This window comes from Scyliorhinus canicula, chromosome 5 (genome assembly GCF_902713615.1).
Source record: "Scyliorhinus canicula chromosome 5, sScyCan1.1, whole genome shotgun sequence".
Lineage (NCBI taxonomy): Eukaryota > Metazoa > Chordata > Chondrichthyes > Carcharhiniformes > Scyliorhinidae > Scyliorhinus > Scyliorhinus canicula.
This window is the reverse complement of record NC_052150.1, coordinates 228,911,934-228,939,088: the sequence shown is the minus strand read 5'-3', so window position 1 is coordinate 228,939,088 and position 27,155 is coordinate 228,911,934. Positions and strand designations below refer to the sequence as shown.

The window sequence follows — 27,155 nt, the reverse complement described above, 5'->3', positions numbered from 1 at the left end:
GATTCGTCTTGCTACATATAAGTGAACTTGTATGCTGATTCCTGTAATCTCTTTAAATGGCTTTTATGTAGAATCTCCAATCCCCAGCACTGGGATTTAGCTGAGCTATTAATGTGTTCCAATTACTTTTCTAATGTTTTACTTCTGTCAGCTGCTTTCCAGTACAAGTCTTTCATTTTTTATTTCTGTTTAATCTTTCTGCCATTTCATTAACTTGTTACAGAACAGGATCAGATTTTGGGGCCTGCATGTGGGCTTGGCCTTGGCCAGCGATGCTCGACTCTTCAGTAATGCTGCCCAGTGCCAAATTTTGGTCCTTGTCGCTGGAATTTTTAACTTTTGAGGGCTGGGCTAGAACTTGGGAGGCGACAAGCCACTGTGCACCTGTGACATGGTGAGCCATGTGCCATGACCCTATTGAATAGCGGAGCAGGCTTGAGGGGCTGAGCCGCTTATTCCTGTTCCTATTTCTTATGGTCTAGTGATCTAAGTATACAATTGTCCTTGCAGTTCTCCTGTGCAAACTGTATATTCTTATTGGACAAACCTGCTGATAAAGGGGCTGGTTTAGCACACTGGGCTAAATCGCTGGCTTTTAAAGCAGACCAAGGCAGGCCAGTGGCACGGTTCAATTCCCGTACCAGCCTCCCCAAACAGGCGCCGGAATGTGGCGACTAGGGGCTTTTCACAGTAACTTCATTGAAGCCTACTCGTGACAATAAGCGATTTTCATTTTTCATTTTCATAAAGGGATCATTTTAAGATTAAGGGTTACAGCATAAAACTGGACTTTTACAATCTTTGTATTTAAAAAAAAATAAATTTAGCGTACCCAATTATTTTTTCCAATGAAGGGGCAATTTAGCTTGGCCAATCCACCTATCCTGCACATCTTTTGGGTTGTGGTGACGAAGCCCACGCAGACACGGGGAGAATGTGCAAACTCCACACGGACAGTGACCCAGGGCCGGGATTCGAACCTGGGTCCTCAGCGCCGTAGGCAACAATGCTTGCCACCGTGCTGCCTGTAATCTTTGTATTATTGGTGTTGATGGAGTAATTTGGCTTTTTTTATTTTATCATATGTCCTTTAGTGTGAATCCAAGTGGATGCCCTTCATGAAAATAAAATTGTGCTTTATTAATCAGGCTATTGATATCAAAAGCAAGATTACAATGGATGTGGATGTGGCCATTCAGACTTTCAGTTCATCAATCCAAGAGCTAATGACTCCCTAAGGTTTTCACCTTCACTGCCCTGTGCAGGAGACCATGAGGAATGTTGATGACACTTTTACCATGAAGCATTTCCTTGAGTGTTATCCTGAACTTGGTTTTCACTGCTTTTGATCTATGCTCCCTTGTTCCAATATTCCTTGAAATAGTGGTCTAAATTAGCCTTGATACATTTTAATATCTTTCTAATTCTAATGGGTCCCTTCTCCATCATTTTTGACGGTAAAGGAGTCAGTCTTTTCTTGTAACTCAAGTATTTTGATGCCATTTATCATCCACTTGTCTAGAACATAGAACATACAGAAGGAGGCCATTCGGCCCATCGAGTTTGCACCGACCCACTGAAGCTCTCACTTCCACCCTATCCCTGTAACCCAATAACCCCTCCTAATCTTTTTTGGACACTAAGGGCAATTTATCATGGCCAATCCACCTAACCTGCCCGTCTTTGGACTGTGGGAGGAAACCGGAGCACCCAGAGGAAACCCACGCACACACGGGGAGAATGTGCAGACTCCGCACAGACAGTGACCCAGCTGGGAATTGAACCTGGGACCGTGGTGCTGTAAAGCCGTAATGCTAGCCACGTGTGCTACCGTGCTGCCCCCTGTCTATTTGCACTCCTGCCATGGTGTCAATGTTTGCAAAACTCCACAAGATCAAAAGATGTAGGAGCAGAAGTAGGCCATTCGGCCCATTGAGTCTGCTCCATCATGCAATGAGATCATGGATGATCTGATATAATCCTCAACTCCACTTTCTCGCCTTATCCCCATGACCCTTGATTCCCTTATGGTTAAAAATTTGTGTATCAGCCTTGAACATACTTATCGACCCATCCTCTAAGCTTTCTGAGGTAAAGAATTCCTAAGATTCACTAAATGGGTGACCCCTTACTCTGAGGTAATGACCTCTGGTCCTAGACATTCCATCAAGAGGAAACATCCTCTCAGCACCTACCCTATTGGGACGACACAATGGCACAGTGGTTGGCACTGCTGCCTCATGGCACCAAGGACCCGGGTTTGATCCCGGCCCTGGGTCACTGTCTGTGTGGAATTTGCACATTCTCCCCGTGTCTGCGTGGGTCTTGCCCTACAACCCAAAGATGTGCAGGTAAAAGGATTGGCCACACTAAATTGTCCCTTAATTGGGGGGGAGGGAGATTGGGCACTTAAAATTTATTTCAAAAAAATATCTACCCTATCAATGTCCCCAAGAATCAATAAGGTCACATCTCATTCTTCTGAACTCCAATGAGTACAGGTCCAATCTACTTTACCTCTCCTCATAAGAAAGTCGCTCCATACCCGGGATCAATCGAGTGAAGTGAAAGCAGCATTCAAGGTTCCATCTTGACTCGAGCACAGTATCTTGAAAACATAACCGATTCAACAGTATTGTTAAACATCCTATTTGTTTTCTTTATTGGTGTTCTTCAGAGATGAGTCTTTTAAATTAAAGCCAATTCTACTCTTTAACCTTCATCTCTTTCTGCATCCTTGTATCCATTTATCCTGCTAGTGTACTTTATACTTGCAAACGTAACAAAATCAGTGGCAGGAATATGACTTCCTGACCCATCCAGCTTGTTCCACAAGGTTATGATGCTTCACATGTCACAATACAGATGCTCCCACCCATCTGGAATAGAACAAAGAAAATTACAGCACAGGAACAGGCCCTTCGGCCCTCCCAGCCTGCGCCGATCCAGATCCTTTATCTAAACCTGTCTCCTATTTTCCAAGGTCTACTTCCCTCTGTTCCCGCCCGTTCATATACCTGTCTAGATGCCTCTTAAATGATGCTATCGTGCCCGCCTCTACCATCTCCGCTGGTAAAGCGTTCCAGGCACCCACCACCCTCTGCGTAAAAAACTTTCCATGCGCATCTCCCTTAAACTTTCCCCCTCTCACCTTGAAATCGTGACCCCTTGTAACTGACACCCCCACTCTTGGAAAAAGCTTGTTGCTATCCACCCTGTCCATACCTCTCATAATTTTGTAGACCTCAATCAGGTCCCCTCTCAACCTCCGTCTTTCCATCAATGATAATGCAATCGCCGGAGGAGGCTATTGGATAGTTAATCAATTTATATAAAATTGTAAAAGGGTTTGAGTGAGTAGTCACTGAATTGATAAAAAGGAAGATACACATTAGTTCTAGAAGCATAAGGAGTGGTTAGGAGAATATATTTTCTTTCCATGGATAATTAAAATATGGGATAAATTGCCTGTTGAGGCAATTGAAGCAAAGTCTCACACAAAACCTGAAAAAAATGTAGGCCTTGACAATGAACTGTATTCAAGAGACTAAAGCAGGATTATGAACTAATTCTCTTGTGGAGCCAACAGACATGATGGAATAAATATCTGCCTCTTACAGTCCAGTACTGAGACGGTGCTGCGCTGTCAGAGGGTCAGTACTGAGGGAGCGTTGCGCTGTCGGAGGGTCAGTACTGAGGGAGCGTTGCGCTGTCAAAGGTTCAGTGCTGCACTGTCAAAGGTTCAGTGCTGAAGGAGTGCTGCACTGTCAAAGGTTCAGTGCTGAAGGAGTGCTGCACTGTCAAAGGTTCAGTGCTGAAGGAGTGCTGCACTGTCAAAGGTTCAGTGCTGAAGGAGTGCTGCACTGTCAAAGGTTCAGTGCTGAAGGAGTGCGGCACTGTCAAAGGTTCAGTGCTGAAGGAGTGCTGCACTGTCAAAGGTTCAGTGCTGAAGGAGTGCTGCACTGTCAAAGGTTCAGTGCTGAAGGAGTGCTGCACTGTCGGAGGGTCAGTACTGAGGGAGCGTTGCGCTGTCGGAGGGTCAGTACTGGGGGAGTGTTGCGCTATCGGAGGGTCAGTACTGAGGGAGTGATGCACTGGGATCCTAGGCGGTGAAAGCTTTTAGATGAATGCTTCCTGTGCTGAATTGTAAATTAATGAAGGTCATGAGCCATGGTATCATGGGCTGCTCCTTAGCAAAAATGCAAACTAAACAAAATCTTGGACATCGACTCAATGTTACATTTAATAAAAATGTGATAGTTCAACAGAGAGATGTAGCACATGTTAGTTTCTTGCTCTGTGCTATGTTAGATGATTGCAATCAGATGCTCAGTATCTCTACGGTGTCAGGGAAAACCAAGTTACCTGTTATTAATCTCTCCCAAATTTCCCCTGCTGAAAGTGTCCGTTGAGGATAGGTATCAGATTTGGCTGTGACATCCTCCTGGCCTGAAAGCTGTGCGTGACACGACCTGCCCAGATGTGTCTCTGCTTTCAGGTGGAGGCAGGGGAGGAGAGCTGTTTGTTTTAAGGGGTAGGGAATGTACCCAAAGGTGATTTCTAGGGATGTGAACAAATATGTGAACAAATGTCCGGATTCTAGTTGAAGTTGGAATGTCAGTTTTGAGATTTTACCCCACTTTATAATTTCATTTGAGAGAATTGCATTTACTACAGTGTCTTTGATCTTAGGATGTCCCAATCCGCTTTGCAACTAATGAATTATCACCATCTCAGAATTGTTACTGTACCAAAGGAGGCCATTTGTCTCATCGTATCTTCACCATCTCCAATTGAGCAACTCGCCTAGTTCCATTTATTGCTCTTTTCCATACCTTTAAAGTGTATTGTCTGTTTTCATATGGATGGTTGCGAGTTGAGTTTCTTTCCAAATGTGACTGGAAACTACCACTTGGTAATGCATACCTCGGAGTTAGAATATTGATCAGCGAAACTGGCAGAACTGTGACAGCTTGGTGCTTATTGATCGGCTGTGTACTGGTTGCACTGTGCTGTGGTAGGATGCTTGTGATTCGCATTCAACCTTTTTAAAATCCGGTTTGTCTTTGGGTCTGAAATTGAAACTTGTCAGTGCAGTGCAAAAGGGCCTCACTCTTCTGACTGCAGATATTGAGCAGAGGCTGCGATGAGGTTGAAAAGGCTAGCTGTCAATTGCAATCTGCTGTTACAGTATGATTGAATGTTTGCAGCACAAGAGGGAGGTCATTCAGCCCATCAGGTCTGTGCTGGTTGTCTGAGGGCAACTCAGCTTGACCCAATTCTGTTTTTTTTCTCTCTAAGGTTTGTAAATCTCTACTCTTCAAAAAATTTATCTAATCCCCTTTAAAGGCCATGGTTGAATCTGTCTCCACCACACAGTCAGGATGTGCATTCCAGATCTCTGTTTTATAAAAAGAAAAATGTTTTTCCTCACCTCTTACCATTCATTTCCTGCCCAATTTACCATTCACTTCCTTTTTGATTTGATTTATTATTGTCACATGTATTAGTATACAGTGAAAGTATTATTTCTTGCATGCTGTACAAACAATGCATACCGTACATAGGGAAGGAAGGAGAGACTGCAGAATATAATGTTACAGTTATAGCAAGGTGTAGAGAAAAGATCAACTTAATACGAGGTAGGTCCATTCAAAAGTCTGATGGCAGCAGGGAAGAAGCTGTTCTTGAGTCGGTTGGTACGTGACCTCAAACTTTGGTATCTTTTTCCTGACGGAAGGAGATGGAAGAGAGTATGTCCGGGGTGCGTGGGGTCCTTAATTATGCTGGCTGCCTTTCTGAGGCAGCGTGAATTATAGATAGAGTCAATGGATGGGAGGCTGGTTTACGTGATGGACTGGGCTACATTCACGATCTTTTGTAGTTTCCTGCGGTCTTGGGCAGAGCAGGCTCCATACCAAGCTGTGATACAACCAGAAAGAATGCTTTCTATGGTGCATCTGTAGAAGTTGGTGAGGGTCGTAGCTGACATGCCAAATTTCCTTAGTCTTCTGAGAAACTAGTTGTTGGTGGGCTTTCTTAACTATAGTGTCGGCATGGGGGGGAACCAAGGCTGTTGGTGATCTGTACACCTAAAAACATGAAGCTCTCGACCCTTTCTACATCGTCCCTGTCCACTTTACAGTGAGGTGCAGATGCAACAATGGCAGTAATGAGAGGCATTTCTTAAAGCTGTTCAGGATGTCATTTAATAAACAATTTGAAAGGCTGGAAAGATGCTGCTCTTGCATGTTAGTGTGCCATGGCAAACAAAGGTATCTAGTTAAGCAGGGGTATTCACTTTCATTGATTGTATTCCATATTTATAATTGTGGTTTTATTTAGAATCTCATTACCTTTGTAGTAAACTCCCTGCCCCACCTGTTGTCATTACCCAAGAGTGCAATACTGATCTGGACTATGAATGTCACCATGGTCACAATTAACGGGGTTGTCTTGTTGAGCTGCAAATTGGTGCATGCCTGGATTTTGTTTAGAGGCGCCTCATCCCAACTTTCCTTTTCCTCTTCCTCCACTCTGCTCTCCAGGATAAAGAGCAGCTGCTGATAACCAATGGATGCATTTTTATGAATTGTACAGTTACGTGGCGTGATTAGAGGAACTGGGATTGTTCTCAGAGCAGAGGAAGTCGCAAGGAGATTTAACGGAGGTGTTCAGAATTGTAAAGGAGTTTGATAACTAGGAAGAAACTGATAGGAGGGTCAGTAACCAGACGACCCAGATTAAACGTTTTTGACAAAAGAACAAGAAGCAAGATATGAGATTCTTTTTACGCAGTAAATTATAATCTGGAATTTGCTGCCTGAGCGAGCAATGGAAGTAGATTCAGTCGTAACTTTCAAAAATGAATTTGATGAATAATTGAAGAAAAATTGGCAGAGCCAAGAGCAAGGGCTAATTGGATATCTCGTTCCAAGAGCTGGCACACCATGGTCTGAAGGATTTCCTTCTGCGCCGTATCTGTTATTCCGTAACTAGCACAGACTTGCAAAACATTTGCAGTGAAATTTAGTATCTTTGCCTTATTCCATAATTCACTGAAACCTGCTGGATTACCTTGTAAATCTCCCTGAATTAAATTAATTTTTAAAAACACAGGGCTCAAGTTCCCTAGTTGTGTGTGTTAATTTTGTTATCAATAGTGCACTTGCCCTCCCCCCTCACGGTGCACTCGCATTATCAGTTGAGTTGTTGGCAAAATTGCTGCTGATCTTTCCTTGTATGGTACCGTGACTGCCATTGAAGATTAAACCAGATGCTCTGCTGTTACATTTCAGAGCACATGCTGGATTTGACTCTGGTGTAAGAAGAGGTCACTCACTCAAGCAGGTAGATTTCACTCCAGTGGACAGCTGCAGAATGAAAAAAAATATTAACAAAGAGAAAATAAACCACTTAATATATGTACTTGGGTTTCGTCGTGAACACTGATGTTTGGGCAGCATGTAGTATTGAAGTATTTAGACTTGATGTCAAAATGCACTGCCCCAGAGAGCAATGGATTTAATCATTTGAGGTGTGTAAAAGTGAAGTCGGCAAATTATGTGAAAAGGAGAATTGGGACCAATGATGGTGCTTTGTGCTTCTGTGTTCTAGAAAAATCCTGCTAATAACATTAAACGTTTGAAGTCAATGGTCATTGGAACTTTAAAAAAGCAACCTCTACAAATGTTTTTTCATTGCTGTGTATCTTTTCATCTTTTCCAGATGTTATTGTTTGCCAAATGATTTTTATAATGCGATAATAAAATAGCTTATTTTACAAATGGTTGTGTGTGTGTTTTTCTTCAAATTTTAATCCTGACAACTCACCTCTGAACTGCATTTTCCAGTTTTCTCATCTTGTCATTTAGAATTTCTCATGAAAACAAGCCTTTTCTTAACTGTTGTGTTTTTGAACCTTCATTGATTTAGGAAAAACAATGACATAGAAATAAAATTGGAGAACTTCCCCTGTAAACGCACTACACTGTCAATAGGCTTAGTACCACAGCAGAATGACCCTATCTGGCGCTCAAAGCTCCTAAAACCAATCTGGCCAATGCAGGCTGTTGACCCTAATGTTTATACACTGACTGGGGGAGGTCAAGAGTTCACCCCAGATCTAGTTCCGGGGGTTGGAGGGGTGGCTTGCTCCTTCCCTTTTCCTGCAAACGTTGAAAGTGTGTGGATTGGATTTGGTTGTAATGCCTGCACAGTTGAATATTCCCTGGTCCATCCCAGATAGTGCTGCTGGCAGATCTATAACTCAGCATGCCACCACTTCTAGAAAAGGGAGTTTGGAGGAGTGTGTTGGTGTGGGAAGTCGTCTTGCTTTTAAATCTAGTGCTCTGCGTGAAGCACTACGAAATACCTAGTTTTGGCCCTCTACTCTTGCTGTTGCGGTTTCATTGTCTCAACCTGATATATAGTTTCTTGGACTCTGCTGGGCATCTTGGGTTATGCAGACATTACAGATGCTGGGATTGTTCTCCTTTGATCAGAGGGGTTAGAGGAGATTTGATAGAGATGTTCAAAATCGTGAATCATAGAATTCCTACACTGCGGGATGAGGCCACTTGGCCCGCGTCTGCACAGCCCTTCAAAAGACCATCCTACCTCGGCCCAATCCCCCACCCTATCTCTGTAACCGTACCTAAACTTTGGACATTAAGGGGCAATTTGGCATGGCCAATCCACCTAACCGACACATCTTTGGACTGTAGGAGGAAACCGGAGCACCCGGAGGAAACCCAGCAGATGCAAGGAGAACGTGCAAACTCCACACATAGTCATCCAAGATCATAATCGTACCCTGGTCTCTGGCACTGAGACAGCAGTGCTAACCACTGTGCCACTGTGGCGCCCTAAAGGACAGAGTAAACAAGGAGGAAATGTTTCCACTGATGCGATAGTTGGTCGCTGGAGGGGGCGCATTTAAAATGTTTGGTAAATGAACCAGAGAAGACGTGAGGAAATATTTTGTTAACGGAAGGTCGTTATTGGGAGTGCCTGAAGGAGTGGTGGAAATTGACCCAGTTGTAACACTTGAAAGAGAATTGGATAAATACTTGAAGGGGATAACTTACCCTGGAGTAAAAGGCTTTGGATTCCCTGAAGGAGGGTCTGTTTAGCCAAGAAAGTGTGGCCCGGCTATCTCTTGGCGTTCCCAGATCAAGGAGAATTCTAGCCTGCGCCAGGATGAGCCTCTCACTGAAGGGCAATTTTCAAGACGGTAAAACTATTACAGGATATGAATATCACAGTAACTACACTTGTGTCCTCCCACAAGCTACAGCAAACAGAAGGAATCTGCTCAAATACGAAGTTATACTTCAACACAAGAGTTAAACTGGAAACAGTTTGGTTACCTCTGTTATCCTTCCTTTACACTGGCCAGGTGAACAACAATGATCATCTGCCCCTGCACATTCTGGTACAAATCTGCCAGATTAGTGCCTTGCAGATGGACATAATACTGTACTGCATTGGATTGCTGCTTGGCAGGAACATGGCTCTGCTGTACAATCAAACTTTACATAATTGAAAACTTGGTTCATTGATATTTTTCTTTAAATCATTCATGTTTTCTTTGTCATAGTAATTCCAATAGCCAAATAAACCTTTTGACTTGTGATTTTCTCAATTCTCAGTCCAACTCTTGTGGACGAGATCCATGGACTTGAGGGCCAGATATGAGTCGAAGCCCTCTTGGCTGGGCTGGCTTCTTGCAAATGGGAATTATTCTACAAGTGTTTTAACGTCTCATCTCTGAAAGTTTCACTGCTGTTGGTATAGAGACGGAAGCTATTAAAATAGCTCTTCAGGGTATGCTGTTTTCCTAGTTTCCCCATCCTGACTGCAGGTAACTGAAGCTAGTTGCCTAGTTTGCTTTTGATTGTGTTGCAGTCATTTCAGTCCAACGTCTCTGGTGGAAAGTATATTACAAGCTTGTCACGTTCTCCAAGCCAACTGAGATTGATGCAACAAGTGGAAACTGAAAACTGTGGGTAAGAAACTTCAATTCATCATTGGAGGGAGAGAAGGTTCTGTATATTTCGCTTGGCTTTTTGCATAGATTTATTTAGTGTTTACAGCAGAGTGCTATTTAGCCCAATTGATCTGTGCGGTGTTTGTTACATTCAAACCTCCCACCTTCATTTAACCATATCAACGTATCCTTCTATTTCTTTCTCTTTTGTTTATCTAGCTTCTTAAATGCATCCATGCTATTCACATCTACCAATCCTTGATGGTGAATCCACACTCTCATCTCTTTGAATAAATGTTGGACTTATTATTGACCATTTTGTATTAATGGCCCTTAGATTTTAACATTCCCACAAGAAAGATATCTACATCTATTCTATTGGGTCCACTCATAATTTTAAGACCTTTGTTGGGTCACACCTCGGCCTTCTGAGTCAAAAGAGAATAGCCCATTTAACCTTTCATGACGGAAATGTGTAAAACTCTGGGAAAGGGGGAAGACATGTGGTGCAACTAGTTTAAAAATAGAGTGCAAAATAGTCCATCATCCCAGCAAGCTGACTACTCCAAGAGACATTCACTTCTGTAAAATCAACACTTGCGTGATCCTGAAATAGATGCTTTCTATTCCGTGACTATCTCGTATTTATAGCCCCCAGTTTTGAACACCCACACAAATATGCAACTCCCCCCTCCCCCATTGATCCCTACTTCAAAGAATATTAGGATTGTTCCTGTCTTTCTCTGAATTTAAAATATTACAAATTTTATCCACTGATATTGATGACCTGTTCCCAAATTAACTCTGTCAGTCTGTTCAATATGTCCATGTAGGTTAACAGTTGTTTCATGGTCACTATTACCGAGACTAGCTTTTTTAATTCTATATTCATTCACTGAATTTCAGTTCCACCAGCTACCATGACAGGATTTGAACCCATATCGGCAGGGTGTTAGGCTTGGGTCTCTGTATTACTAATCTGGTGACGTTACAACTAAGCCTCCCAGATTCAGTCTTTCTCCATTCAAATAGTACATTACTTTTCTATTCCTGCCAAAGTGAAGAAGTTCACATTTTCCTATTATACTCCAACTGCCAAATTTTTACCCACTCATTTAACCTATCTATATCCCACTGCAGACGTTATGCCTCCCTGACAACTTCCTTTCCTGCCTAGCTAGGTGTCACTGGCAAATTTATCGATCATGCACTGTCTCTTTCCATCTATGTTATTAATATAGATTGTAAAAAGTTGAGGACCCTGTGGCATTTCACGAGTTATAACATCTGAAAAAGATCCATTTATCCCTACTCTGTTTCTTGTCAGCTAATCAACCCTTTATCCTTGCTAATAAAAGCAAAAAACTCTGCATGCTGTAAATATGAAATAAAACAGAAAATGCTGGTTAAACTCGGGGGTGGCATCTTCTGTGGAGAGAGAAACACAGTTAACTTTCTGAGTCCGTATGGCTCTTCTACAGAACTGAAGAGGGGTAGAAATGTAAAACTTGTACAGTTGGAGGAGGTATGGCAGAATAGAAGGACATGGACATGAGACAAAGTGGGCATGTTCATGGTGCCATTACACACTGAAGAGTGCTTATCGTGGCAAAAGGGCAGTGCTCAGTAGGAGCAAAACTGGACAACAAGGGACAGGTGGCCATGTGGGGGATGGGTGGGGTTGTCTTGGGGAAAGCTAAAGGAACCGAAAATCAAAATTGGGTCACGATGGAGGGAAAAGTTCACATTCTAAAGTCATTGAATTCCTGTTGCATCCAGAAGGCTGTACCGTGCCTAATCGGAAGATGGGATGTTCTTCCAGTTTGCGTTGGGCATCAATGGAGCTTTGCAGCAGGCCTGGGACAGACATTTGGGCATGAGAGCAAGCTAAACCCTGTACGACACATGCTCTTGTGTAGTAATCTTAGATATTGTACCTTTTTAAATGCCTTGGAAAGCAATATTCGCCACCTCTACTGATTCCTCATTGTCCATCTTGAATGTTAATTTACCAAAAAACTGAAATAAATTAGTTAAACACAATTTCTCTTTTGTGAAGCCTGATCACATTGTGATTTTTTAAAGTATCCTGCTATAATTTCAATGCTGGATCCATATGATAGATATTTCCTGCTTCCTGCCACCCTCCTTCCTTTGAATAAGGCTATAAAATAGCTATTTTCCAATTTGTAAAATCCATTGTTTAAATTCCTCAGATTTACTTTTGGTTGATTTCCGCAGGTCAATTTCATAGACCATAGAAATTATAGTGAGGCTATTTAGTTAATTCTTCAACCAAGCTGTCCACGCTCAGTTTAGCTATGTAATTGGCCGTGCCTTGATCAACGAATTTAAACATATCTACCACATGCACCTTTTTCCCTGATTTCTTGAATGTTGTGGACAGCTGGGGCTCGGAACGGGTAACTCTGGATCCCAACAGGTTCCCCAAGCAGAGCATTTTCCCCAATTATTGTTACCTTCTGTCTTCTACTAAATAAGTTTTCAGTCCATTTGTACAACTTGTACACACTTCCCCCTCAGTCTTCCCCGCTCACCTTTCAACCATCAACACATGGAAATCCACTGTTTTCTCCGATGCCCTGGTGTGGCCAAAATGCTGGAAATATATTTTCAGGAAAAACAAATTTAAACTAACTGCCAAGCTAACAGTGCACAGATGTTGAGCTCTCAAATGAGAAAATAACTAAACCATTTGTTTCTCCTGTCCCATCCAGTCTGGATGACCAGTTGAGAGCTCATGAGTAAAATCTCGAACATGCATGTCTTTCCTTGTGAGCTGTTCAGTTATTTCAGCGCCTCATGAGCTAACTCATAGGAAGTAGGGAACATTAAACCAGGTAGTATAAATTGCCTTAACTCTGAACCTTGGAGACTTATTAGAATCTGAGCTGGGTGTCACTTCTAAATGCAGATCAATGTGTTCTCCTTCATACATGTCCTAGTCTCCTGTAGTGCCTCCATTTGGCAGGAACATGTCACTCAGTGAGAGGAAATCCACTAGTTGTTGAAATGAGGGTGTCAGCCAAGAGTTAAAAAGGAGCAGTCACCAATGGCTAGAATCTCTGAAAACTGCAGGTAGAAAACCCTGAACTTTCCAGCCTTTTTGTTTTGCTGTGTTGCATTGTAGGATGAGGGAGCCCCTGGACTTAAATTGAGTGGTGCCAGCTTCATATTGCAAAATTCTGTTTGCTTGCTTAAGTTACTACCTTTTTGCTTTGCTGCTTAAAAGTGTTGCCATACCTCTGAAACTCGTTTGGTAATATTATGGTAAACAGCTAAAAATTTTGATTTGTGCTTGGTTATGTGTTTGTGTCTTGATTACGGTAATGTTGATTGTTCAAAAATTCTGCAGCTGAGAAGGTGCATAAAGAAATGGGAATCATATAGCCTGATATGTGTGATATCCTGACTTCTATCATTGTAAGTGTACGTTCGTTATCACGATTCCTTGGCACGTGAGGCTTAAAAGGTTGCAGAGAACCTAGAACTTTTCTTCACCGATCTGTTTGCATTGTTGTATTGATTTAGAATTCAGAGCAAACATTTGTAAGATGGATTGCAGTGATTCAAGAAGGCAGCTCACCAATACCACCTCGAGGGCAAGTAGGAATGAGGAGTAAATGCTGTCCTAGCCTGTTATGCCCACGTCCTGGGAATGAATGAATAAATAAAAATTGTTCCTCTCCGTCCCTTTTTATGGAAGAACAAAGCAGAATACCTGAAACAGGTTAGCAGGTTGAACCTGCAGCAGGATCCATGATATACATTGAAATACTGTAGCTTTTAGACTAGGTGTGGACTTCTATAAGCCACACATTTTGGGCTGTCGCGTGTGTCTTGTTTTGTTGTTCCCTCAGCCCTTTAACCATACAATATGCATCAACTTAAGATAGTTGATGACACCTGGTGCATATTTATTTTCTGGAGTATTTTTCTAGAATCCATGGGTTTGCTGGTGCAGTAATGTTTAGGTTTGGCATTTGAGAGGAAATGAACAAGGTTACAATGCAGGGTTTGTAATTCCTAATCGTAGGAGATTCATAATGAGCAATCTTGGGAAATGCAACAGCAAAAAGCAAAAAAAGACTCTGCAGTCTGTATGGCTAATCACAAAAACTTATATCTCCCAACCATAAATATATGTTTAGTTCTACTTTAAATTAGTCCCAACACTCTGCTTATTGAGGAACCTATTCACATTCTGACATGGACTGCCCAGGTGCTCTGAGAGCAAAGAAATCTGGGGAAGTTGAGGGCCACAACCAGTTGCCTGGTTTCAATTGAATTTTTTTCTCTTCCCTTTATTGATCCAGTCACTGAACAAAATTCAAGTTTATTTTTACTATGTAAGATGGTGACCGAGTTGGGAATAGGAACTTGCTTCACCAAGTCACTTATTGGCACTATTTGCGACTGCATTACGACAGTTGACGTAACCGATTGACAAATGCTGATTAAAGAACTGAGACACTAGGAAGAATGCCAGCAGATGTTGGCTTCTATAATGGAGATAGTGATCTAAAGCTAAAACTGGAAAGCTAAATCGGAAATTATTGAGAAATTTACTGACTTTGAAAGTAAAATATGTCACATTTAAAATTTGTATTCTGGATGTTTGGCAGAAGTGATTGAATAAATAACCACTGAAGGAAAGGTTTACTGTCAGTTCATCTCTGCTGTTTACATGAAAACCTAACTCTTTCAAAATATACTATGTATCTCCACAATGAATGTAAGATGGTAATCCAATCTAGGGGTTTGGATAACATTGCCACAGCGCAATCGGACACCAGTTTGTGTCACTCACTGAGGGATCGAGTATCTGCTTAAAATTGATGCCGGAGAGCTAAATTATTGTCAAAGTACAAACAGAGGGAACTATTGCAAAGTGTGGAGTCACTTTTTCAGACTTCATTAAGTTTTGTTCTGTTCTGTTCTGTGAAGTTTTCACCTAGACTCGGTTTTAATTGAAATATCTTCTCGTGTACAATGGGCTGGTTGTAGGTATGGAACTGAAAGACAGAGCAGTGTGAATCCCTTTCGGATCTTTCAACTAGCTGGACCAATATTTGAGAGTTCACTAGATAAGTGTAAAAAATGTAATTTAATATGGGAAAAGAGCGGGATTGCAGTGCAGAATATTGTGTGCTGATTAGAAATTAGACAGGGATTATAATAGATGAATGTAAAAGAGCTGTCCAATACTTCAGTGTAAAACCGAGCAGAGCTGTCCAATACTTCAGTGTAAAACCGAGCAGAGGCTAAATTTAAATAGCTCTTTAAAAAAAAGTATTAGTCCGACTATATCCGTAATAGTCTGCTGTCCTTCTTGCCTAACCACAGACAATATTGTCTGTTGCTCTTGAGAAGATACAAGGGCAAGAAACCTGATTATCCAGAATTGGTGGAGAATAGTTAAAGAAATTGGGTTTTACGACTTGGAATAAAATGACTGAAGTTGATTCGTTACTGATGAGTTGAGGGCACCTCAACTATATGTGCCTTGGACCTGTTTTGGCCAATGAAGTTTGAGAAAACTCTTTACCCGCTTGTGTGTGTTTTTGACCGATTTGAATTATTTGATCAGCATAATGGTCAGAATTATCGGTAGATAAATCCGAAATCATTTACCAAGATCCAGAGCATGCAGTAAGATTGAATTTAAACTTCACATGTGTGCCTTGAGGCTCACAGCCACATAGTCCATGAAGAGACACAGTTTTGGACACTGACATTTTTTTCAATGCCAGAAAATTACACTTTAAGCATTTGGAATAAAATAAGTTGAATAGAGACTATTTTTTAATATGCAGAGTCCTGAATTGTTAGCATGAAAGCCCATAGAAGTGAGTACTGTCACTCATTTCCAGATGTGAACCATGTAAACGGGGTCAGTTGGATGTTGCTGGAGGGAGGATGGATAGAGAAGTATGAAACAATACTCTGATGGAGATGGGGTCCATGGACTCCGATGAGCTTGTTGGTCTCAGTGACCTTTACCTGCTCCTAAAATGTCTGTAATTCACTGAGAATTTTTCTTTGGAAGACTAATCTAATTTAAATGATCAGAAACAACGTCACACTGCTTTGTTTCTTACCCATTAGTGAGTCTCCTGGGTGAAATCAATCCACCATTAGTACCAGTTCTTTGAATTAGTTCATGAAAAAAACTAAGCTTCCCTCATTTGTATAACTCTTTACGGGAATTGAATATTTCTTCTTGCAGCCAACACGCCAGCCATCAGAACCTGCGAGGGGCTCTTCACAATCCCAGTACATTTAGGTGATCTAGGCTGGATCCTCGTTATTTAGTTTTTCTTTTTTTTTGGCAGCAGTCATGTGCCGTTAATCATCAAACAAACATCTTACTGAGGTTCCCTATTAAATTTGTATTCCCAGCTATCTTTCCTTTAGGATTACTTGATGCTAACATTTTTGTTCAGAATTGGATAGCCCGAATTGTTTTCTATGCAGTATGACAGAGGAGTTCATCCAAAATTCAGCAAAGGAACTTGCCATGGTCACCTCATCTTTTGGAAGGTCCCTTGAAGCTTTCTTTTTTTAAGCATGAAGATTTTATTCATGCACGTTTTCTCACATTTATAAGAAATCAATTCTTGAAGCTTTCAGAGTGAGACAGGCTTCTCTCAATCATCATAATAATCACTGATTATAGGTATATGAATGGGCGGGAACAGAGGGAAGTAGACCTTGGAAAATAGGAGACCAGTTTAGATAAAGGATCTGGATCGACGCAGGCTGGGAGGGCCGAAGGGCCTGTTCCTGTGCTGTAATTTTCTTTGTTCTTAATTACTGATCCCTGAGAGCTTGCTTCACTGGGTAGAGGGTCCCGATTTCCCTCTTTAGGTATAACTTGATCATTATCTGGCTCTGCACCTGCTTGGACGTCATCAAAACGGAACTATAATCTTGAATGGCCACCGAATTATCGGTGCAGACTTTTGAGTGTTGATACATTTGCCAGCAAAAAATACCATTGTAAAAACACCATCATCAGAGGACCAGCCTGAGAAACCCATTTTGACCAGTATCCTCCTCCATCAAACAAACTGACACTCGCTTGTGCATCATCTTGAGCTGAAAAGTCTCATACTTGCATCAAGGGATTTAGGATAGTCAGTTTAGCTCTGAAAAACATTACCAGGGCAGAATTAATAACTAGCATTTGTTCTCCACAGCCCAAAATTTTTAAACAAATCCCTACCAGGAAGATGTCTTGTTCCTTTGCCTCTGCAGCAATGACTGCCAGTCTTTACAAACACTGGTGGAAATTCAAATAATCCACTTGACTGGTTTTGACTGAAGTGTGAGTCCGTTTAGATGTATCCTGAGTAATGTGCCTGTTTGGTCACCGTGTTATTCACTAGATATTCCCCAGACTACCCCATTGAGAGGATTTACTTCGTGCACTGGAAGTTCAAATACTTGCTTCAAAATTCTCAGCTTCAGAGGCGCCTCATCTATTGGTTCCATCCATAGGAAAAGTTACATTCAATCAAGAAAGCTCAAGATTATATTTTCTTCTTTCGGTGTTTCCCATTTTGCTTGGGGTCACCTCCATACTGATTCTTCTCCTGTCAGTCACCTATCCCATCTACTCTCCACTTGCCTGGATGAGTGAGCTCCAAAAGCACAAAGCTCGGCACCATCCAGGACAGCCTGCTTGATTGACACCCCACCAACATTCACACGCTCCACCATCAACAAACAGTGGCCGCAGTGTGTACCCTCGACAAGCTGCAGTGCAGCAACTCACCGAGGCTCCTTCGACAACTCCTTCCAAACCTGCAACCTCTAACACCTAGAAGGACAAGGGCAGCAGATGCATGGGAGCACCACTACCAGCAATGCCCCCTCCAAGCCACTCATCATTCTGACTTGGAGCTATGCTGCTGTTCCTTCAGTGTCACTGGGTCAATATGATGATTATTTCCTAACAGCACTGGGTGTTCTTACAACACATGGTCTCCAGCAGTCGAGAAGGCAGCTCACCACCATTCTACTTGTATCTTTTTTTAAAACTAAAGGATGTTTCTGACCTGTAATGAAACTGAAGGTTTTGAATGTGAAGAATGTTTACTACCACAGATCTTTTGATGGCTCTGGTGCATTGTGGGACCTGCTGACATGCTTATATTAGTATTTTTGACCTTACATTGCACATGTTCCCACATTGGTCACCTTTAATGAGAAGGAGCATAAATTTCGCCATGCACATTTTGATGCGCAAAAGATGCGGCTATCAGACAATTTGATTAATTCTCATTGTCTTCAAAAAGCAAGTCTGCTCGGAACATTTATGGGAAAGACGATTACAAACAGTCCTCAACAAGGGGTTTGGATCCAATTTCCCCTCTTAACCCAAAACATTTGACAGACCTGGAGAATGTAGATTGGTTGTCACTGGCTCAGAAAATCTTGTTTCTCTGACCCTGTAGCCCAACAACAACCAGACAGACTGGATACCTCATGGTGTAGAATAAATCCATGACCAATGGCACATTTGCTTGATAGTTTGACTCGAGGCAAAATTTTCAAATGGTCTTGAGTAGTGGAAGATGTCTAGTGTCATGACGACTGCACTGAGGACTTAAGTGGAAGAGGATCATCTTGCGTTGTTGAAGAGTATCTTACGATCTCCAGGTTCTTGAAGGACAGCCTGAAAGTGAAATTAATTATTCATCTCTCAACTAATCACCAACTATTTGAATTTTGTTTGGAGCATAATGAACCTATATTTTCTTGCAAGCTGAAATATCTCACTGAAGGGAGATACACTCAGCACAGATTCAACACACAATCTTGTGAACTTTCAGCCTTAGTGGATATCCACCACACCATTCTGATTACCAGTAGGGTAATTGCCATCATTCAAATTTAGTTCTTGGTGATTGTGTGGCCTAAATCCAAACTAAGCAGAGCTTAGGAAATGTAGAATGATTCATCTCCTGGATCTGGTCAGGAGTCAACATAGAAGCCTGACCTTAAGGGCTAATATATAGAAGACTTTACTAAATGGGCAGCAACCTGAATAACTTCCACTAAGCACTGTTGTCTCATTCTGAGCACATCAGTTGGTTCTTTTGTTGCTGCAGGACTTTTAAAATAAATTTAGGCTCTTCGGTCCACTTCAGACGCAAAATGTTTTTCACTCTTGATATACATCTTTATAAAGGTGGCAGAATAATCTTACCATAATGTGTTGTATTCTTTCAGCATAGTCTGACTGTACATGCAAATCTCCTACTCTTGCTATTCCTCCATTCTTTTCTGAACGATGTTTGTTTTTAAAAACTTTGGGTGCAGGCCTTCATTGATTTCTAAAGGCTCAGGTCACTTAAATAGTTAAAATTGCTTATGCAGTTGATATTTCGGACCATGTCAGATGGGGAAGAGATAGTTATAGTAGTTAATTCATTACTTCAGCTCTGTATATTGCTGTCGTCTGACACTATAGTTTAACTCCATATGTGCAATAAATGTACGTTTATTGTGTGCATGAAGCTGCACTATACTTGGAAGACTATAATAGATAATTCATCACTTGGGACTATATGTTTGTCTAGATGTTCAAATGAGTTTGCCACAGGACGAGTGAGGGCATTAACAAGCAGGCTCTGGTTCCGCCCTGGTCCCTTTCTGTATAGTGGGAGGCATTGCTCCTTTCATTGAGTTGCTGGGATCTCTCAGAAAAGCACATGGTTCTGGTTACTGTGGAGTGATCTGATTGGTGCTTCTGTCCGTTAACTACTGATGACAATTTTTTATTTTGCTAATATTATTAAATTCCATCGGTTTCATTTGCAAAATGTCACAGGGTTGTGAAATGTTTTAATGTTTAAACTGGAGCCGAGCATTTGATGGAGCACAGAACCATCCCTACTACTAGTCTCAAAGCAATTCTAACCATCTTGTCAGGTTTTCTTTTAGGCACCAAAACCCAACTAACTGCTTTCTTCCTCATTCACCTATGTTCGTAGATTTCAGGATAGGCCCATAGGTGATCAAATCTCTGATAAACCTCCCAATAATTTTACAATTTGTGAAAGCTTGCAAAAAATCTCCTGGTTGCCCTCTAAGTAGATGCTGTAAAATCAATCCTTTTGTTCTCCAGTAAACAATGTCCAGCTTGTTGGTCTTTTCTGTAGGACCAGTTCTCAATTTTTCTTGCGAACATGTCAACCATGAAAAGCTTTGGCTTTGCTTTTGACTCATTCCAATAAGCTTTGAGTTGAAAAGTATACTTTGAAAAACAAATTAAGTGAAATCGAGCGTCACGTTTTCAACCTCCTGTTGAGATTTCCTTGCCAACCTCTATTCTCCAATGAGTCTTTATTTTGTCTTCCATCAAAAGATGGCAGCAGGCATGGAAAGTACCGCCAGTACCCCTTCATAAAGGTGTGTCATGAAAAATTGGAAGATTGGATACCTCGATACTTGCTGGAAACGTAACCTCGGGACTTTGTTTGCTGTCCAAATCTAAAGTGAAGCAAAAGTAACTACTCTTTGAGGAATTTGTCAAATTAGAGAGAAAATCTTTTTTGATCTTTGGACTGTTCAGATAGAAGAGAATTGGCCAAGTTTGGATAGTTTTACTTTACCGGGAGTGAGTGTCGTGCTGATTACATTCGCCTTATCCTGGCATTGGCACACTGGGCCGAATTGTCGCCTCTGTGCTGCATCATTTACTTTGTGACCCAGCTCTCCCCTTTTGTGGAACATTAAATGACCTAAAATAACATCCCTACTGTGGAACATGGAATAAGCAGGAACTGAAGATTTCAACAACACAGCATTATTGTTCTGGGATAAGAGTCATCTTGTTATCATGTATGTCCACAGTATTTGTTCACAAAGACATTTAGTTCCAGAGGAGCCTCTGACCGTTGGATTTTGGGTTCACTGACCGGGTTATGGTTACTAAGTCCTGCCTAATCAGATTTAGTTCTGGCTTTGGGATTTATTCCTGTTCTTGTATGTATTCACTGTAAAACAATACATATGCTGGAAGATCTCGCAGAATCTGATGACCCTTTGGGACCATCTAACATTTGTTTAGTTGAGGTCAAAATGCCTTCATAAACGTTCTTTCAGTTCAAGAAAAAGCTCCCAACTTCCATTGCTTTGGGGTGTCTTAAAATCCAAAAAATAATCTAGCATATTCAACCCGTCATGCCTATGCTGAATTTTTTGAAGAGCAGCTACACTGAGTACCACATCCCAACTTGCTGTCCATAATCATATAAATTACGCATCCTCAAGTACCTGTTCATTCCAGTTTAAAAATATCAGCCTCTGTCATCGTTTCGGGTAGAAGGTCCGAATCCCAACAGTCGAGTGAGAAAAATTACCCACATCTCCCTTCTCGATCTTTTGTCAATGATTTTGAATTCATGACCTTCGGTTATTGACCCACTCAGCAGAGGAAATAGTTTTATTTCCCAGCGCCAGCAAGACACCTCAACCTGGAAAATCTTTATTAGGTCTGCGCTGACCTTTGTTCCAAGGAGAATCGTCCTCGCATTTCCTGTTTCCCGTAACTGAGGTCCCTCAACCCCGGTAAACCAATGCACCCTCTCTATGAAGTTCTGTGTTCAGGTAAAATATACTGGACAGTGATCCTTTGCTATTCAGAAGTTAAAGAAATTGAATGTTTGGAAGCGGTCAGCTGTGATTCAAGGACACTTTACAAATGAAGATGGATGGGTTTATTCTCAAGTTTATTCATCTTCAGCTGGTATCTCCAAACTAATGACAGAATGGCACAATTACCTCCTGTGTGAAGGGGAAAACACCAGCCTTGATTGCAGAATACAGAATGTTCTGTTATTTGGGGTTTTGATTTTGGAAGTATTATTTGACAAATCAGGACTCCAGAGACACACTTTCCGTTCCTACCATCTAGGCGGTATTCAGGAGAAGCTTTTGGAGATCTTTGATAATTAGGTTGCAGAAATGCTATGTGGTTTATGAAATGTCAAAACCTAAAACTGATTAATGTAGAGATTTATCTGTCTTGTTGAGTCAAAGAAACTTCTTTGGATGTGTTTATATACCGGAATCAAAGAGCATGAAAATGTAGAGATAGGAGAAAACTTAACCCTGAACGTTGTCTTACCTTCCTATTGGGAAGAGAAAATTGCACCATAATCTAAAGGTGCTGAGAGCTTGTTAAACTTCGGGTTGCAAAAATATCTCTTTGGATCAAATTGCTGCTGTCTTCACGAGATTGTTACACTACTCTACACAGTCACTTCTTTTGAACAGTAAGAAGTCTTACAACACCAGGTTAAAGTCCAACAGGTTTGTTTCAAACACGAGCTTTCGGAGCACGGCTCCTTCTTCAGGTGAATGGAAAGGCTTGTTCCAGAAATGTTTATATAGACACAGTCAGAGATGGCCCGGAATGCGAGCACCTGCAGGCAATCAAATCATCAAAGATGCAGAGAGAGAGGTAACTCCAGGTTAAAGAGGTGTGAATTGTCCCAAGCCACCCACCAGGTACGCGGCGCATACTCGTGCGACTCGACCAATGTAGTCTACCTCATACGCTGCAGGAAAGGATGTCCCGAAGCGTGGTACATTGGCGAGACCATGCAGACACTGCGACAACGAATAAACGGGCATCGTGCGACTATCAACAGGCAGGACTGTTCCCTTCCAGTTGGGGAACACTTCAGCAGTCAAGGACATTCAGCCTCTGATCTCCGGGTCCGCATTCTACAAGGAGGCCTTCAGGAGACGCGACAACGCAAAATTGCTGAGCAAAAACTTATAGCTAAGTTCCGCACGCATGAATGCGGACTCAACCGGGATCTGGGATTCATGTCGCATTACATTCGGCCCCCACCAACAAGCCTGGACTTGCAGAGGCCTACCGACTGAACTGGCTTGGGACAATTCACACCTCTTTAACCTGGAGTTACCTCTCTCTCTGCATCTTTGATGATTTGATTGCCTGCAGGTGCTCGCATTCCGGGGCATCTCTGACTGTGTCTATATAAACATTTCTGGAACAAGCCTTTCCATTCACCTGAAGAAGGAGCTGTGCTCCGAAAGCTCGTGTTTGAAACAAACCTGTTGGACTTTAACCTGGTGTTGTAAGACTTCTTACTGTGCTCACCCCAGTCCAACGCCGGCATCTCCACATCACTTCTTTTGAAGGCAAGGAAAATTAAAGATATATTTTCACTTAAATGACGTTGCAGACTTATGTTGAACCGTCTTCACCGTTAAGATTCCACACCAGTAAATTCAGGCTAATGGCTGACCCCTCAGAAAGTGACATGAACAACTTCAAGAAAGAAGTGGGGTACAAGAAAAGTTCTCTCCTGCCTTCTGACCATGATGCACAGCACTGGTCTACTAAAAGAAAAACTTGGCGTTCGAAAAGAAGATCTTGTATCCCCTTGTGTCTTTGAACTTTGGATAGGTTGAACTTCCTGTATCTGTTGAAATGAGATGTCTTCTGCCCATGACTCGTTTCTTGGCTGCTAAATGTTCTATTTTTAGTGATGGATGTACTCTTGGTGTCCATCTGCTGTAAAGATAGAAGTAGAAAAGTTGGGACTATCAAAAAACTGATCTCCTTAAAATGTTTGCCAATTGAAGCTTCAGAGTTGGAACTTCCAGTCATTGTAATTGGAAAGTCTATTGGAGATAAAACCACTGTTTGGTATTGAGAGGCACGGATAATGTAGTTTAGGTTGACCCTTTGTGTTCTGTCTTGTCCTCCACCAGCTAAGGCTCCTTTTAAGCCTCTGATCCAGTTTGGTTTAAATCATGCAATTATTAAAAGAATGTTGGCCTCTCAGTAGATCCATCTTGTTCGCCTTGGGTCACTTCCAGGATAATCTTGGAAAATGTATGGATGAGCTCAGTATTCCATCTTTCTGAAGAGTTTATCCCTTATTCTTTCCACCGCTATGTAACCAAACTCTTGATTTGACTCAGACATGTTTTGCGCTTTCTCCAACTGATTTATTTATTCCAATCTTTGTTGGTGCTGACACTGGTGATTGAGCAATGCCTCTTTACCAGCTACCACATAATGTAAAACTTCCTTACACTCTATCTGCTGCAGCCTCGTAAGCTCACACCAGGAGATGAATTCAAAAAGCATTAACGATAAATATGTTGGCACTATTATTTAACAAGTTGGTCTGAAACATCTACCAAGAAAAGAGTAATTTTGAGTCTTGAGACAAGCTTTGATTTACCATAGATTCTTCACCTTCATTTTCTAACTACTGAAGCATAGTCCTGAAATACATTGAGGATAAATGAATGAGGAAGGAAGTAAGATTAACTATCTTCATTCACTGTGGTTTTTGCCCATTTCTGATTGTATATTATCCTCCACATATCTCTCATGCATTCACTTATCCCGCTGTTTCTTACTCTCGTTTGGAGTATTTGACATTTTACTAAATGTTGACAAAATTGTTTTCCTTTGCTGTGTAAGCATTACCTACCTTGCAGGCTGCCTCCATTGATAAAAGAACCGCAGACCGTGTGTAGCCACGTCTCCTATACAGCCTAGGAGTCGGGAAAAGTCACATAGCCCTTGAGAGACTTCAGTGAGGTTAGAACTCCTGGACGGACACTATCCAGGTGATTTTCCCCTATTGGATGATGGGACTGTCTTGAGGTATGTGGAGGATAAGAAAGGGAGAGAGAAGGTAGGTAATCTTACTCTATCCAGCTTTCCTTGCAAACTCCCATCAAATATTCGTAGTGGTGTATGTCTGAAAATGAATTTCTTCCCTATTTGTAAGACTACTGGGCAGTTGGATAGTTTTGTAGTTTTGTCAGCAGGCCAGACAGCACAGTGGAAACTCGCAAGATTGCTCCCTCTGTCTAATCCATTCCCAAGCAATATCCGGCAAAAATTAGCCCTGTCACCCTTTTTGATTGAAAGGTACATGGTACATGTTGCATGTTTGCCATTAAGCAAATGGAAAAAAAAAAGAATAGTTTTGAATTCCAATGTCAAACATTACAAATACTCGTCTACTGCGTGATGTTGATGCCATCTTGTGAAATAAGATGTGTGAAATCTCAAAAAATACCACTTCCCCATGGCTCATATAGCAAATATGTATTTGGGAATCCATCTGGAATTTGCTTTTGTGCATAAATTTTAGCTGTCTGCTTAAGTTCACCACAAGGTGTTTCTGACAGACTGCAGGTATTGGCGGAGCACACCTGTCAGTTTGCACTGTGCTTTCAACAATAAACCATCCCAGCAAAAATGTGGTGCAAATTATTGTCACTGGCTGCTGTGATCTGTTGGTTCTGTGCACAGCCCGTGGGGATTCATGAAGGGGCTGGCTTAGCACAGTGGGCTAAACAGCTGGCTTGTAATGCAGAACAAGTGCAGCAGCGCGGGTTCAATTCCCGTACCGGCCTCCATGAACAGGCGCCGAAATGTGGCGACTAGGGGCTTTTCACAGTAACTTCATATGAAGCCTACTTGTGACAATAAGCTATTATTATTATTATTCTGTCAATTGAGGTTTGCCTGCTGTTTTTATTTCTTTCTCCCTATTCCTACACCCAGAAATTCTTGACCTAGTTCTCATTGAATAAATTAGGAGGGGAAGGTAGAAGTAAGTAAATATTAGAACTCATTCTTCTGTCCTCTAGGACTTGTTTCCGGCTGAAGAAAGGTGGAGGTGAAGACCTCCTGTATTTCAAAGAGCCGATGAGTACTTCCACAAGAATTTAAGAATATCTCCATCCATTTCCCCAACAGACAGGAATTAGATAGCTTGTCCTAAGTTCAGCATTTATTTGGCACTCGTTCTGCAGTCTAGCTGTGAGGCACCGCAAGGACAGTAAGTATATTGAAAAGATGTTGCTGGTTTGGAGAGCAATGGTTCTGCAATTGGATTCAGGAGAGTTGGGGCATTGCAGGAGGCTGGAGTGCTCTGCATTACATTGATTAGTGCTATTCTTGACCTTGAGTTCTTGCTGTCAATTGGATGCAAAATAACAAAATGTTCCATTTCCCAGCACTGCCCTTCCTCCTATTCAAAACAAAGACTTGCTGTAGTGTCCAACTTGGTATAAATGTCAGTTTTCTTTCCGCCCGGCAGTGCACGAATGGTCACTTGATGTGTGCAGGCTGTTTCATTCACCTGCTGGCTGATGCCAGGCTGAAGGAGGAACAGGCCACCTGCCCGAACTGCCGCTGTGAGATCAGCAAGAGCCTATGCTGCAGGAACCTAGCCGTGGAAAAGGCGGTGAGCGAGCTTCCCAGCGAGTGCGGCTTCTGCCTGAAGCCGTTCCCACGCTCCATTCTCGAGAGACACCAGAAGGAGGACTGCCAGGACAGGTAATGCACTTAAAACTCAGAACCAGGCAGTTTTTTAATCCAAATCGCAGCCCTTGGTGATCCTGCTTTTTATTCACAGCGTGTAGGGAGCCAGGAGAGTGCAGGTGCTGAATATTAGGGTGGCAGAAATGAATTGACGGACACAAGTGGGTTTTGGGGACAATATTAAACAAAAATGATCTATAATAAGTCATGGCTGCAACAACCACTTGGCTCCCTGCACTTATGTGCACTGCCCAACAATAAACGGCAGGTCCTAGTGCTCGGCAGTTTCCTCACCATATCCATGGAAGTGTCAAACCAGTGCAAAGAACAGAGTGGCAATTGTTTATTAGCCATATGTTAGTTGTGTAAATACTTTCTCAAGTGGTAATTTTCATAATTAGAACTCTTCTGAATTTGTCTGATGCACTACAGAAAAACAATCCATTGCCTCGCTGTCCATCTTCAAGTGACTGCAGTGGGGGAATGGCAATGTCATTAAGGCAGTGGGTTAAGGCAGCTTAAGATGTTGCAATAGGGCTGGGGACAAATTTCAGAAAGCAATACTGACCGTATTAACCTATTGGATCTTTTCAGTGGTAATGTCTTGGAGAGTTCAGTTGACAAATCATGGATGTTGTATGAAACCACACACATTATAGCATTTTTCTTAATTACTTTCTAGAATGCAAGACTTCCTTTATAGGTTAATTTTCCCACCCTATCTTGATCATCTTGTTCAATGTATTATGTTTGGAGCAGAGCCAGGTTTTCTCAAGCCTCTACCACAAATGGAGT

At 41.8% G+C, this 27,155-nt stretch overlaps 1 protein-coding gene across 2 annotated transcripts in view; it reads left to right on the top strand.

Annotated features, from left to right (window-relative positions):
- The window catches only part of cyhr1 (cysteine/histidine-rich 1), a 184,866-nt gene that overhangs the window by 39,008 nt on the left and 118,703 nt on the right, over positions 1 to 27,155 (top strand). For both annotated transcript variants that reach the window (XM_038798706.1, XM_038798705.1), the window contains exon 2: positions 26,137 to 26,375. In XM_038798706.1, the coding sequence (XP_038654634.1) occupies positions 26,137 to 26,375 (239 nt within the window). The remainder of the gene's footprint in view (positions 1 to 26,136; positions 26,376 to 27,155) is intronic.